We start from the raw sequence: 13,047 nt of genomic DNA, 5'->3' as shown, positions 1-13,047 counted from the left end.
TTTAATAACAAAGAAAGAGACTCTTCATTCTTTCAAGCTGAGCCTCATGAAATGTTTGAATTTTGATTGGATCATTATGGATTCAGTTTTGCAGGTTCAGAAGCTCGGTTTCATCAATTCAACCAAGTCTTGAAAGATTTACTCACATAAACCAAACATATAAGAACACTAATTTGTTTTCTTGGGGGGGAGGAAGATCAGCCCTGAGCTAAAAACTGATGCCAATCCTCCTCTTTTTTTTTTTTTTTTTTTTTGCTGAGGAAGATTGGCCCTGGGCTAACATCCGTGCCCATCTTCCTCTACTTTATATGGGACACCGCCACAGCATGGCTTGAGAAGCGGTGCCTCAGTGCATGCCCAAGATCTGAACCTGCGAACCCTGGGCTGAGGAAGCAGAGTGCACTCACTTAACCTCTGCGCTACCGGGCTGGCCCCAAGAATGCTAATTTGTTAATTTACACAAATAAAAATACACAGGCCAAGGTGAACCAGAATACTCATGTCAGGTAATTAGGTTATCTCTTCCCAGGAAGAAAGTTTACTTACTAAGAGTAAAGAGAGTTAAGGTAGATGGATTATTTTAGATATGTCAAGCTGTGATAGCCTTATATATCACATTAACCAGGGGAGTCTAATTATTGCATTTAGAGGCTATCAGTAGTGGCTCCATGCAGTAAAAATTTCTTGTTCATACAACAGTCCAAGGGAAGTGTTCCTGATCTGCCATCTCTCCCAGGTGGCTCTCCCCCGATTCATGACTTAGAAACCCCGTCTTCCTTCTTATGGCTCCACCACCCTCTGCATCTTGGACTCTCCTGCTGGATCTTTGGCATCCGGCCAGAAGACAGCGGGAGATAATGGAGGGACCAGTCCTACAAGCACATGTATTGCTTCTGTCCGCATCTTATGGCCATTTTTCCATCACACACTGCCACTTAACTGCAAGGGAGGCAAATGAATATGGAGTAGCTGTGTACCCGGAGGAAAAGAGCACAGCGTGGTGCATAACTCGCAGGTTTCTGCCACACACTGTTCTCTGCAGGAGCAGATCTGTTAGAAGACGTAGAACACGTGTAGCAGCTCAGCTGGGCACTGGCTTCCCTAGGCAGACTGGAGACACACCGACAGAGCTTCACTGTTCAATTCTCCTGTGCGCTTCTTTCTTTCCAGTCCCCAAAACCATCGCCAGTAGTAATCCTCCAGCATGATAGGTTGTGTTTTTCCAGATTCCTGTTTGTTATATATTACATATTAATACCTTTCTTTTCAGGGAGATTCTCTAGGCCTCATGCTGAGATTTAGGAGGGACTCTAAATTATCACTAACACAATCATTAACACTTTCTTGAATAAGTGATTTGTTGAAAACACTACCACAAATGGGTAACCAATTGATTTTACAATGGGTCATGTTAGTCTCAGTCAGAAATTGAAATTTTCTTCCTTGACCCCAAATCCTGATACTGCATCCTACTTGAAATGTTTAGCTCTCCAAGTATAATTTCTGTGTCATTAGTCAAAAAGTACTACTTTTGTATCTTTCAGCTGTTTTACTATGAAGTGATGCACAAAATTTAATAAGATGTAAACTGTCATTTTACATTGAAAAATAATTTCCGTAAGGATTGATGCAACAAGCATTTATTATTTTTATTGCAGTAACATTGGTTTATAATATTGTATAAATTTCAAGTATACATTGTTATATTTTGATTTCTGTGTCGATTACATCATGTTCACCACCCAAAGACTAATTACCATCCATCACTATACACATGGAAGAACATTTATATCACCAAAAAAATAAGTTTCTTTCTCTAGGAGTTGCAGGGTATCACAAGCTGTCTAGTTGTTTAAAGTTTGTTATAATTATTTACATAAAATGGTACATTAAAGAACTGTTATGAGTGCTCTGTTCCTGAAATCTAATTGGGTTGAAATTAAATAGCCTCTGGATAAAATTTTGAAAAGGTAATTATCAGTCTTCTCTAGCAAGTAGACAAATAATACAAGAAAAAAATAAGAATTTTCTAGAAAGAGCATCTACCTAGAAATAATTTATTCAACTCTTCTATGCATAAAACTGGCCAGAAACTGAACAAAACAATTTGTAAATTGAGTGATAGAGTATTATGTGGCCATTAAATTTCCATTTTCATATATATAAAACAAAATTGTAAGGTGTTTGCAATATAATTTCAAATGAAAAGGATTGCTAATCGTAAAAACAGTAAGGCTCCATTCTGTGTATTGTGTGTTCGTAAGCGCCAGTACATGGAAGATACACACATGGAAGATAAAGACATAATGTTAACTGGCGGTGGGTAATTTTTATACTCTTCATTATATTGTTTTTGTATTTTCCAAATACATATTTGTAAACTAAAAAACACATACTACTGTTTTTAATCAGAAAAAAGTTAATAGTACACGGAGCAACAGAAGGAAAAGTCCACCCTTTCTTCTAGGCGCCACCTGGAATAGGCATCGGTGTTGTAGTTCTCCTTCTTTCATTATGTAACCAAATGAGCTGCCAGTGTTTTGCTTTGACAACTGTTCTGAAAGTAGCATGAACTTGGAAAATCCATAACTACTGACTTCCTGGATCTCAGCTTCCTCAGCTATAAAGTGAGAAAAATCACAGTAACTCTAGACTGGCTTAACTAGGTATATATAAAGCACACTAAAATACTGCAGTATTTAGATGGATTGCCAGGAACTTCTCAATGTTATTTATATTTGCTTCACTATTTATAGAACTGGCGGCATATCCCCTTTCATAATAATGAGGATAGCTACCATCTGTTGCACACATAACTATGTGACCAACACTTTACCTATGTTATCTTATTTAATCTTCACAACAGCCCTGTGAGGGATTTTTATCCCTGTTTCCCTCGTGGTGAACTGGGACACAGAGAGGTCAAGTGATTTGGCCAAGATCACACCACTAGTAAGTCACAGAGCAAGGATTTTATCCTAGATCTGTCAGACTCGAAAGTTCATGCTCTCTCGCCTGTAACATATGGCTCTGTGCTCAGCAAGAGGCTCTCCTCCTGATACAAACATTCAAAGTGTACGATTGCCAAAAGATTAGCTTCCTTTCAACAACTTATCCATGGGAGAATGACAAAGAAAGATAAATACTGCATGAGTGAGGCAAAGGTTTATAATTTGTCAAGTACCTACTCTGAATGTTCCTAAAGAAACTTATTGTCTTGTTGAAGAGCTTACTCATATATTATGAAAAACTACTGTGTTCTGGATATCTTCCAAACTTTGCAAACACTTCCAAATTTTAAATCATCTTTCCTCCCAAACTGACTCATCTTCCTCTATTCTCTAATGGCAACACCATTATTCATCCGATCATGCAAGCCATTTCCCCTCCTCTAACCAGCCACATCAGACAGAAACAGGATTGTGCTGATTTTACCTGTGATGTGTCTCTTGACTACCTCACATCCTCTCTATTTTCGTCCTCTCCACATTAGTGTAAGCCCTCATTCTCTCTTGCCATAGATTATCACAGTGGACTCTAGAATCTCCTTCCAATGTATCTCCCACACCACTATCAAGATTATATTTTTAGAAAACAAGACTTGTGCATGTTATTTCCCTGCTTAAAAATCTTGTCTTAACATCTCTCAGAAAATGGATTCCTTCACATGCACATGACTCTTCACAGTGAAGCCCCAGCCCCTATTTCCAGCCTCATCTTCTGTTTTCCAATATCACATCCTACATTGTCACTACATTAAACTATTGGAAATTCCTCAAATATACTAAGTATTCCCACACCATTATTTAAATTGTATATAGTCATGTGTCACTTAACAATGGGGATAGGTTCTAAGAAATGCATCGTTAGGCGATTGCATCATTGTGCAAACATCACAGAGTGTACTACACAAACCTAGAGGGTACAGCCTACTCCACACCTAGGCTATATAGTACTAATCTTACAGGACCGCCGGCATCTATGCGGTCCGTTGCTGACTGGTGCACAACTGTAATGTCCCTGCAAACGAGTATATGAATTAAAAAGTATAAGAGTAACGCTCACAAACACTGGTCATGTGAGAGAATAGCTATTATTTTGAGTATTTTTTACCTAAAACAAAAATCTCTGTTCCTTTAATGTTGAGCTTCTAAAATCTATATGCTAGAGCCCTATGTAAATACTGGATGCTACATTAGAGAGAAAGTTAATTTGGTAAATCCATTGATGAAAAAGCATTGATATATTCAATTGAAATAAAGAAGTAGAAGACTTTACAAAGATAAATAAAATTGGAAGAGTAAGTATGAAATAGATTACAAAATCAAGAATGTTGTATTTGGATTTCAGTTCTATTGCAAGCCCTCTTGACATTTTAAAAGCATTACTGATTCTCAAATCATTATTCTGCTTAGCAATACCCATTTCCATCAATTTGAATGTTGATTTTAATAAGCAAAGTATTCTTTTGAGTGTTTACATTTTTATCCCCTCCCCAGGCTACTCCAGGGAATAGTCTTTGTGTAATTAATCCATCATGATTAGGACTGTATGGACTACCCCCAGAAGGCATGGACTTCTGTCTTTAGGTGTTGTTTTCTTTTATTGAAGGATTGACAAGCACAGGATTATTTCACCCACTTAGCAAGCTTCTGCCAATAAGAAGTATAAGTCACAAATTACAGGATGCTTATCTACATTACTTATTTCTTTTTCAGCTCACGCACTACAGTGACATTCTAAAGTTGGGCAACTAAGTAAGAATTAGGTTTTGGGGCTTTGGATCCAAATCAAACTTGACTCCTTGAGCTAATATTTCTTTTCTTTTTACCCTCTGGGTCTATTTTGTCTGTGTTTACAGTATATGCAAACATATTTCTCATTAGTGTTTATTTACTACCACAGGAATCACTTTGACCTCTTCGAATCCTAGTGGATTTCTCAAAATAAACCCAGATCATATTGGGTTTTATCGTGTAAACTATGAAGTACGAACTTGGGACCAGATAGCTACCAGTCTTTCTCTCAACCACATGGTAAGAGCAGCAATGGTTGTGAATTGTTTTATTTTTGTTCTAAGAACAGCATCGTAATGATATTAATTTTTCAAAATGCTTTGCTTTAAGAATCACGTTTCTTACCTTTTTCTTCCTCTTCCCAGGACTTTTCTTCTGCTGATCGTGCAAGTCTTATTGATGATGCTTTTGCTTTGGCAAGGTGGGTTTTGGAATAAGACTAGATCATTTAAAATACTGTGGATTTTGTCATAAATCTTTTCTTAATGAATTACAACAACGTTTATTAATTAATTTTAGTTTAAAATACCCAAAGCCACTATTTATAACATTATTGTTTTCCTTAACTCTTTTTTTAACGCTCATATGAATCTCAGAGCCAAAATACTGATATTAGCTCTTAATATATGCAAAGAAACTCACCTACCCTATTGACTTTGAGTAGGGTTTATCTATATCAGAGTCCTTCAGCTAATTAGGAGTGACATTTGCAAATGCCAAAAGTGCACCTTCATAATTTGACTTAATAAAAAGACAAACAATGTGTTTCTTTAACTCAGTTCTGTGAGCCCAAGCCCATTGTAAGATTTTTATGGCTAGAGTTGTCAAATCTTGTTCGGGTCATTGGCGTAAGAAGAATGAGACATGGTGCTCTAGGATGGATCAGAATTGAGGTACCATTTAGGAAATTTCACCTTCCTTTTTCCTCATGGCCTGAAAGTAACCTACACTTAGAAAAAATAATCAACGTAGATTGGGGAGTGGAGGAGTAGTAACAGAGAACCGCTGAGGTGTTTTTTCAGGTTGCCTAACACCACTAATTCAACAGGTATTTGTTGAATCTGGCACTTTTGTACGAGCTGGGGACACAGCTGACTTGTTTTGCTGGCTTTGTAGTGGCCTTATCCTAGATACAAGCAACGTACTGAGATTGAGATGCTACTTCCTCAGGAAGCCTCCAGTGGCCCCTTTGTCTGGGTTGGGTATTCCTTTTATGGGCCCCTGTATTTCCTCGAAATATTATATTGTCGTTACTTATTAATTGACCATCTCGCCTACCAAACTGTAAGTTTCGTGAGAGTCGGCACCCAGATCATGTTCCTAATCATTGTATCCCCAGCTCCTGGCTGTGCCTGGGTCATAGTAGATGCTCATTAAACAGGAGCTGACTACATGGCTGGAAGGACAGTGTAACAGCACTAAAGGCGTGGGAGATCTATTTCACACAGACTTCCTAGAGAGTGTACTGCAAGTCAGAAAACCGTCTTGACTTTTTTTAAGGAGGGAATTTATAGGGTTACAAAACAGGCTCTTGAACCAGATTAAAATCCTGGTTCTGTGTAATCTTGAGTAAGCTTCTTAACCTCTCTCCGGCTCAATTTCCATATTGGTAAAATAGAGATGACCTGATAAGACTCTTGTGAAATAAATGAGATAATGCACATAAAACACCCAAAACCCTCTCTGGCCTCTAGCGAGCACTCAATAAATTGTATCACTTCACCAAAATGCATCCACCGTTGATCGGTAGCAACAAAGGAGCATTTAGAAAAGCTCTTCTGAATTTCTCATCCAGATCTCCTTGTAGGTAACAGACCATATGATTCCCTTTAGTGAATCCCCAAGTTTAATCTCCTGGATATGTAACAGATTAATTATTTTCATTATATTACAGTATGTCAGCCACTCATTTAATAAATATTATTTGTTGAGCACCTACTCTGTACCAGGTAGTGTGTAGACCTAGGAAATTAAGTGGTGAAAGAAAATGATCAATATTTTAAAACATAATAGAACCATTTAGAATTTTGGGGGGGAAAACCCTCCTGTGAATGCACCATGACCTTTTCCAAAGCTTGGCATCTTGGCCGTTAGAAATGACACAGAACAGTAATATCTTTACACTTTAATTCCCATCACAACACAATGCAGACAGTTCTTTTTGCTTTAAGAAGTGAGAGGCTCTTAAACAGCTCTCTCTGAGGGACTGTGTATAAAGCAGATAACTCACACAATCGAAAGACTTTCTCGCATTTGCTCAGCTCCTTGGCCATAGCCCCATGAAATTTTGAAGAGCTGTGGAAAGAGAGAAAGGGAAACAAATGCGAAAACCAAAAAAAACTTGTAGAATCACAGACAGACTCCACAGATTGGAAAATACTGGAGCTATCACCTGAGCATTGAGTTATCATCCAATTCCCTTCTGCAACACATGAGGAAAATGGGCCCCAGAGAGGACCAGACTCCACCAGTGTTGGTCGGAGCCGGGTCCAGACCACTCTGAAACCTCAGGGGGAAAAGGGGAGAAATGTGTTGTTAAATGGGTGCCTGTAGTAAGAGTAGGATTCACACAGTTCCACTCAGGTGTTCAGAAAGAAATGTATCTATTACGTCTAATTAGCAGGACTAAAAGGGCACATCTAAAAACGACTGTGTTCTCAATTCCCTGTCCCCAGATCTGCAGACCTAGTACTCTTACTGCCCCGGATGGAATACCCAGATAAGGAGTAAATACTGGAGTGAATACTTCAAATAAGGAGTAAAAATTCACCCAGGCACTTTGAGTCCCCAAAACAGTCTCAGTTCCATTATATGCCCAGGCCAGGAAAACCATCAACGTTTTCACCGGCATTTGAAGTTTCTCCCGGCCCCCACTCAGGCAGCTTCAGGCCAGCTCCCTGTGGGGGATCGAGGTGCTGTTTCCTCTCTGTTTCCCTGGTTTCCCTGCGTGGAGCTCCTACCTCTCTCTCATTATGCTGCCTCTGGTTCCTCCAGCATTAAGGCAAGGAGAGCAGGCAGGGAGGGTAGGTGAAGGGAAGAAAGATCCTGACATGCTGCCCATTTCCGGTCCCCTCTGCACTTCGAAGATGTTTAACACTGACTCTTCCTCATGTGGTGTTTTCCTGGGATTTTTGCCACCCACACCCATTCCATTGCCAAGTCTTTCTCCCTGCAGCTCCCTTGAGGTGGGCAAGTGAAAACCTCTGACCCACTTCTCGTCCATCGGAAGTATTCGTGTATCCTTTGCCTCAACAAAATCTGGAAGGACGGGCCACCCCATGCAGTCCCACATCATCACTCTGAGGTCAGAGCATCAGCCAATCACAGTATCTCATCCTTTAGATATCTCGGGGTATCAGACACCAGGCACTATGCCCCCAAGCTCCAGGATACACAGGTAGAACTCTTCAGGTGATCCCATTAAAGCCCCTCTTCCTAGGCGTAATGTGAGGGGAAAGCATCCTGCACCTGTCCCGTCCCCTGTAGGGGAGAGCGTTCACAGTACACCGAGTGCTCTCCACAAGCCCTCTTCTAAAACGTCCCTCTCGCCCCTCAGCCTCTCCAGTCTCTTTAGTAGGCGGGTGGGGGGTTATCAGCGAAGGGTCACAAAGACCTGTTCCTGATGGTTTAGCCCTGATTTGATGGACCTGCACCTTACTTTGGAGTGGAGGCCAAGGGGCCCGGTTTTGGGGTCTCGCCAAAAGCGAGACAGAAAGAATCCTTTTCTGTCTACCTGTTATGGTAGGTTTTTTCCTCTTCAACAGCTCATATTGTGTTCTGCAGCCCACTGTGTGCTAAAGCCGGGAGAGGGGTGAGAAATAACAGAAGGCAAAGCAGAACGTGCTGGCTAGCAGGCCCATGGTGGGGACAGGGGTCCCTAGGGGAGGGAAGAATGGCAGAGAGGACAGCTTAAAAGGACACCTAAACTGATCCAAACAGAATTTCAGCCAGGCTTCAAAGAGAAGTTGTTAGTAGTGCCGTGGAGTTGATTCCGATTCCTAGCGACCCTGACGACAGCAGAACCCTGCCTGGTCTTTTTGTGCCATCCTCTCACCTTCCAGTGCTGTATCAGACAATGCTCCACTGCTATTCATAGGGTTTTCATGGCCAATTATTTTGGGAGCGAGTGGCCATGTCCTTCTTCCTAGTCTGTCTTAGTCTGGAAGCTCTGCTGAAACCTGTCCACCATGGGTGATCCTGCTGGTATTTGAAATACCGGTGGCATAGCTTTCAGCATCACAGCAACGTGCAGCCACCACAGTATGACAACCACAGATGGGTGGCATGGTTCCCTAACTGGGAAACAAACCCGGGCTGTGGCAGGGAGAGAGAGCGCCGATCTTAACCACTAGACCACCAGGGCTGGCTTCAAGGAGCAGTGGCTCCAGTGATATCCAAGGTGAGGACCAGGTTGGCAAATGAAGACCACCAAGTGAACATCAGCCACATCATGATTACAGAGCTTTGGGTCCACCAGTTTTACCGTTTTATAGGTGTTTGCAGAAGTGATCAGAGCACAGCACAGAACTGGATAAGCAAATTCCCCCCCGCCCCCACAAACTGCCCTTTAAAAGAAGGAAGAAGTAGGGGAAGGGGGAGAGACTCTGAAAGGGATCTAGTTGAGCAAAGAGGCTGTTAAGCAAGAAATCTGAATTTAATTGGCAGGTTAACATTGAGAGACCAGACACATGGGAACTTTCCAAAATTCTCCACACCATCTGAAGGCTTTGCTGAAGAATGTGAGCACATGGGGTCAGTTCCATCCATCTAGCACTTCTCCCAACTGTCCCACTGTCGCACTCAAGAGCCATGTTTGACGAGACACTGTGCTTAACTCTCTAAGGACGATGCAGTCTTTCCAGGTCACACCCAGAAGCAAAAACAAATCTTTTGTTATAAGATTCCCCAACCTTCCTGGTGCCTTAGCCAAGATAGGACAGCAAGAATTCCCTCAGAGGACCTCTTTGTCCTCTTCTTCTCCCTCAGGTTTGGTGGGAACTTTCTTTAAGTTATAGCCTCCATCCTCTCTACACTACAGATTGTAGGAAAATTCTTATTTAAATCTCTCAGGCTGGGCTCTTATTATATAAATGGAAGATTTTTGCATAAGGAAAATCCTCAACCAAGTCTGGCTTTCAGACTTTTGTCTGTGGACTTAACAAATGGAGTTGGAGACTCAGAGTCGAGTAAGAATGCTGTCGTAGGTTGGGTTCTCTGGAAGCAGAGTCTGAAATGGGGGTTCTTGTACATGTGGCTTATTGAGAGAGTAGTCTTATTGTAGGAAGTGTGAGAAGCAGGATGGCGCAGAGGAAAAAGCTGAGCGATAATATAGTCTCAGCTGGAGGTTAGCTTTGCCGGATTCCACTGGGAAGCTATGAATTGTACCACAGAGTGGATCCAACTTGAGGGAAGCAGACTGGCCTGTTGCATCCCTGAATCAGATAATTAATGGCCAGGGGTGGGGGGTTGCATAACCTCTTAGGCAAGTTGGATGTATTTGGCCAAGTGCTATTCTCTGAAGGCGGCAGCTGTGAGTCAACACAACACTTCCAAGGAGATCTGGGAAGGGCACTGTAGATGTCATTGTTCTAAAAACCGGTTCTTCACATATGGTCCCAGCAGTATCAACACTGGGCCTAGGAACTTGTGAGAAATGCAAATTCTTGGGTCCTACTCCAGACCTGCTGAATCAGAAACTCTTGGAGTGGGGCCCAAGAGTGTGTGATTTAACAAACTGTCCAGGTGTTGTTGATATATGCTCAAATCATGGTTCTGAATGATACCACTCTTCCTCTGAAGTATCAAGTACCACCGATTCGGTGCATAGGAGCTTACGAGTAACATGATTTGTGGCAAATGAAAAGTGCATCAGCTTAATTCTCAAAATACGGTGCCTATAATATCACCCGGCAAAAACTCACTCCTGGTCCTGTGTTCTGACCATCTGACTCAGACTGAAAGAAAATAAGTGATACCAAAGTAGAACTACTGCATAGCTATCAACTGTGTTGGAAAAACAAGGCACTAGGATAGGATATTGATTTTTCAACATTTGAATACGTAGTGGTATTTCGTCAAGGCCTCCAACCTTTGGATCCTAGGAGTCTCTCCATACTTCTACTTATGCTGTCCAATTAGCCAGTTGTTCCGGCCCTTGTAACCAAGACCCATTCCTTCTAATCTTCTCACCTACCAAAAATGTACAGCGCACTTGGTTTCTGACCAAATAATCTGTCATTCTTCCTAAATTTTCATTAGCCTCTTTGCTAACTTGATCCTCAGAGCAACAACTATTCTTCCTGAGCATCCTAAGAAAACACTGACTGGACAGAGTTGTTGCTCTATCCACCCGGGAAAACAGAGTCATTAAAATGAGAAAATTCTCTAGTTTCAAACGTCAACACAAAATTATGCAATTTTTTACTTAACAAACAAACATTCTCAACAAAACACTCCATTTCTCAATATTATTTATACTTTTATTAAGGCAGGCTGAATGCTCCAAAATATAAATCCTTCTAAACGCGATCAGGAACTGAGAAAATAGGAGAAATCAGCTCTCTGAACTGAAAACAAACTCTGCATCGTATCTCATTGGCACAAATCACATGATGCCAAAGGGTTTTATTCTTATCTATTTCTCCAACACTATTCACCCTCTAGTCAAGCTGTTAGGGGAGAAATCAAGATATAATTACATTATTTGTCATTCACAAAACGACCTCAAATATAATAGGACTCAACGCATCAGTATTACCAATTCAATAATTTAAAATTTATTTTGTAATTTAAACTTTTAAAATGTAATTTGGAAAGACAGGATTCCCATGTAAGATTCTTTCCAAAATCTAGACTAAAATTTGAAGCATAACAGATTTCTGAGAACATTATTTCAAAAAAGTTCTAGAATCCCTTCTAAAGAAGAAGAAATTGGATTATTTAAACTTTGAAATGTCAATAGTAACTTCAAATTTTCTGGAGGAACAAAATCCATTTTTATGTATTAATATTATTGAGAAATTTATAAAAAAGGAAATGTTTTAATGGGAAATATAAGTTCATTTGGGATGCTTTAAGCATTCATGATTCATGAGTACTCTTATTCATGTTTCCTCTTCATATCAAATGTAAATAATTTCAATAAGATACATTTATAATGGTGCACTTCTATATTATAATCAGCTTGTGAACCGTAAATTTAAAAGTTTCTATTCATCAATGTTAACCATATAGATAAATGCCTTTGTTTTATCTGAAATTTTGCCACAGTGGGTTTTCAAATGTACATATTAATGTTCTGTCTTCCTCTTTACTATTGAATGTGTGAAAGCACTAACAAATCATTGTGAACAAACTTCTTTGATTGGGCCTCAACAATAAACGCATTTTCTTAATGGTTTAATAGAAGGATTCTCATTAACATTTAATTCTATGATCCCCATGTTAGTACTTTCAGTCAAATGGAAACTAGTCCATGGTTTTTAATTAATGTGGTTTTCTCTCTTTCTTAGAGCTCAACTTCTAGATTATAAGGTGGCTCTGAACTTGACCAAGTATCTCAGAATGGAAGAGCACTATATACCGTGGCAGATAGCCATTACGGCTGTAACCTACGTCATTAGCATGTTTGAAGATGATAACGAGCTATACCCTTTGATTGAGGTGAAGTTAATGCTATATCTTATGAAAGTAAATGTTCAGCCATTAGCAGGATAGGAAGGCTTCTGAGAGGAGGACTTCCTGGGGGACACATTTCTCTTGCCTGCCAAGAGAAATGAAAAGAAAGCACAGTGACTTGACTAGTCAAAGCAAAGGGATGCTATCCATTTTTTTTCAGCCTGAAATGTATTAGTATTTCTGGTTCAGTACCCCACTTAAAGGTAAATTTTAGTGTTAGAATATGATAATTAATATTTTATTAAAAATAGACATTTTAAACCATAGATACTAACCAATCCTATTTTTAATGGATATGTCTATGTTAAAATGAATATCTTCTCACCAAAATATAATATTATATTGCTTTATTCTTACTGCCTTTATTTCCACTTTGAAATTTTATTATAAGAGAGTCATTCTAAATACTTTGCTTTGCTTTGTGATTTCTGCAGCACTTTGGCAGGATACGTAATGTTAAAGAAATTCTAGATTCAAATCTCTAGCTCTTCCACTCACTAAACGAAAGAACTTAGACAAACGATTTAATATTTGTGAGGCTTAATTCCTTTGACTAGTAGAAATTCAGCACTTG

At 39.9% G+C, this 13,047-nt stretch overlaps 1 protein-coding gene and 1 long non-coding RNA gene across 2 annotated transcripts in view; one reads left to right on the top strand and one right to left on the bottom strand.

Annotated features, from left to right (window-relative positions):
* The window catches only part of LOC147915875 (uncharacterized), an 82,667-nt gene that overhangs the window by 8,375 nt on the left and 61,245 nt on the right, over positions 1 to 13,047 (bottom strand). The window contains exon 2 of the long non-coding RNA XR_015553843.1: positions 7,027 to 7,091. This is a non-coding gene — a long non-coding RNA (uncharacterized LOC147915875). The remainder of the gene's footprint in view (positions 1 to 7,026; positions 7,092 to 13,047) is intronic.
* ENPEP (glutamyl aminopeptidase) overlaps positions 1 to 13,047 on the top strand; it is a 79,227-nt gene that overhangs the window by 53,916 nt on the left and 12,264 nt on the right. The window contains exons 12-14 of the mRNA XM_004426578.3: positions 4,906 to 5,036; positions 5,162 to 5,217; positions 12,308 to 12,458. Of these exons, the coding sequence (XP_004426635.1) occupies positions 4,906 to 5,036; positions 5,162 to 5,217; positions 12,308 to 12,458 (338 nt within the window). The remainder of the gene's footprint in view (positions 1 to 4,905; positions 5,037 to 5,161; positions 5,218 to 12,307; positions 12,459 to 13,047) is intronic.

The sequence above is a fragment of the Ceratotherium simum genome, chromosome 12, assembly GCF_057802395.1.
Source record: "Ceratotherium simum simum isolate JZ-2026a chromosome 12, ASM5780239v1, whole genome shotgun sequence".
In the NCBI taxonomy this organism is placed as follows: domain Eukaryota; kingdom Metazoa; phylum Chordata; class Mammalia; order Perissodactyla; family Rhinocerotidae; genus Ceratotherium; species Ceratotherium simum.
Note: the sequence above shows the minus strand (reverse complement) of the source record. Positions and strands in the feature narration are given on the sequence as shown.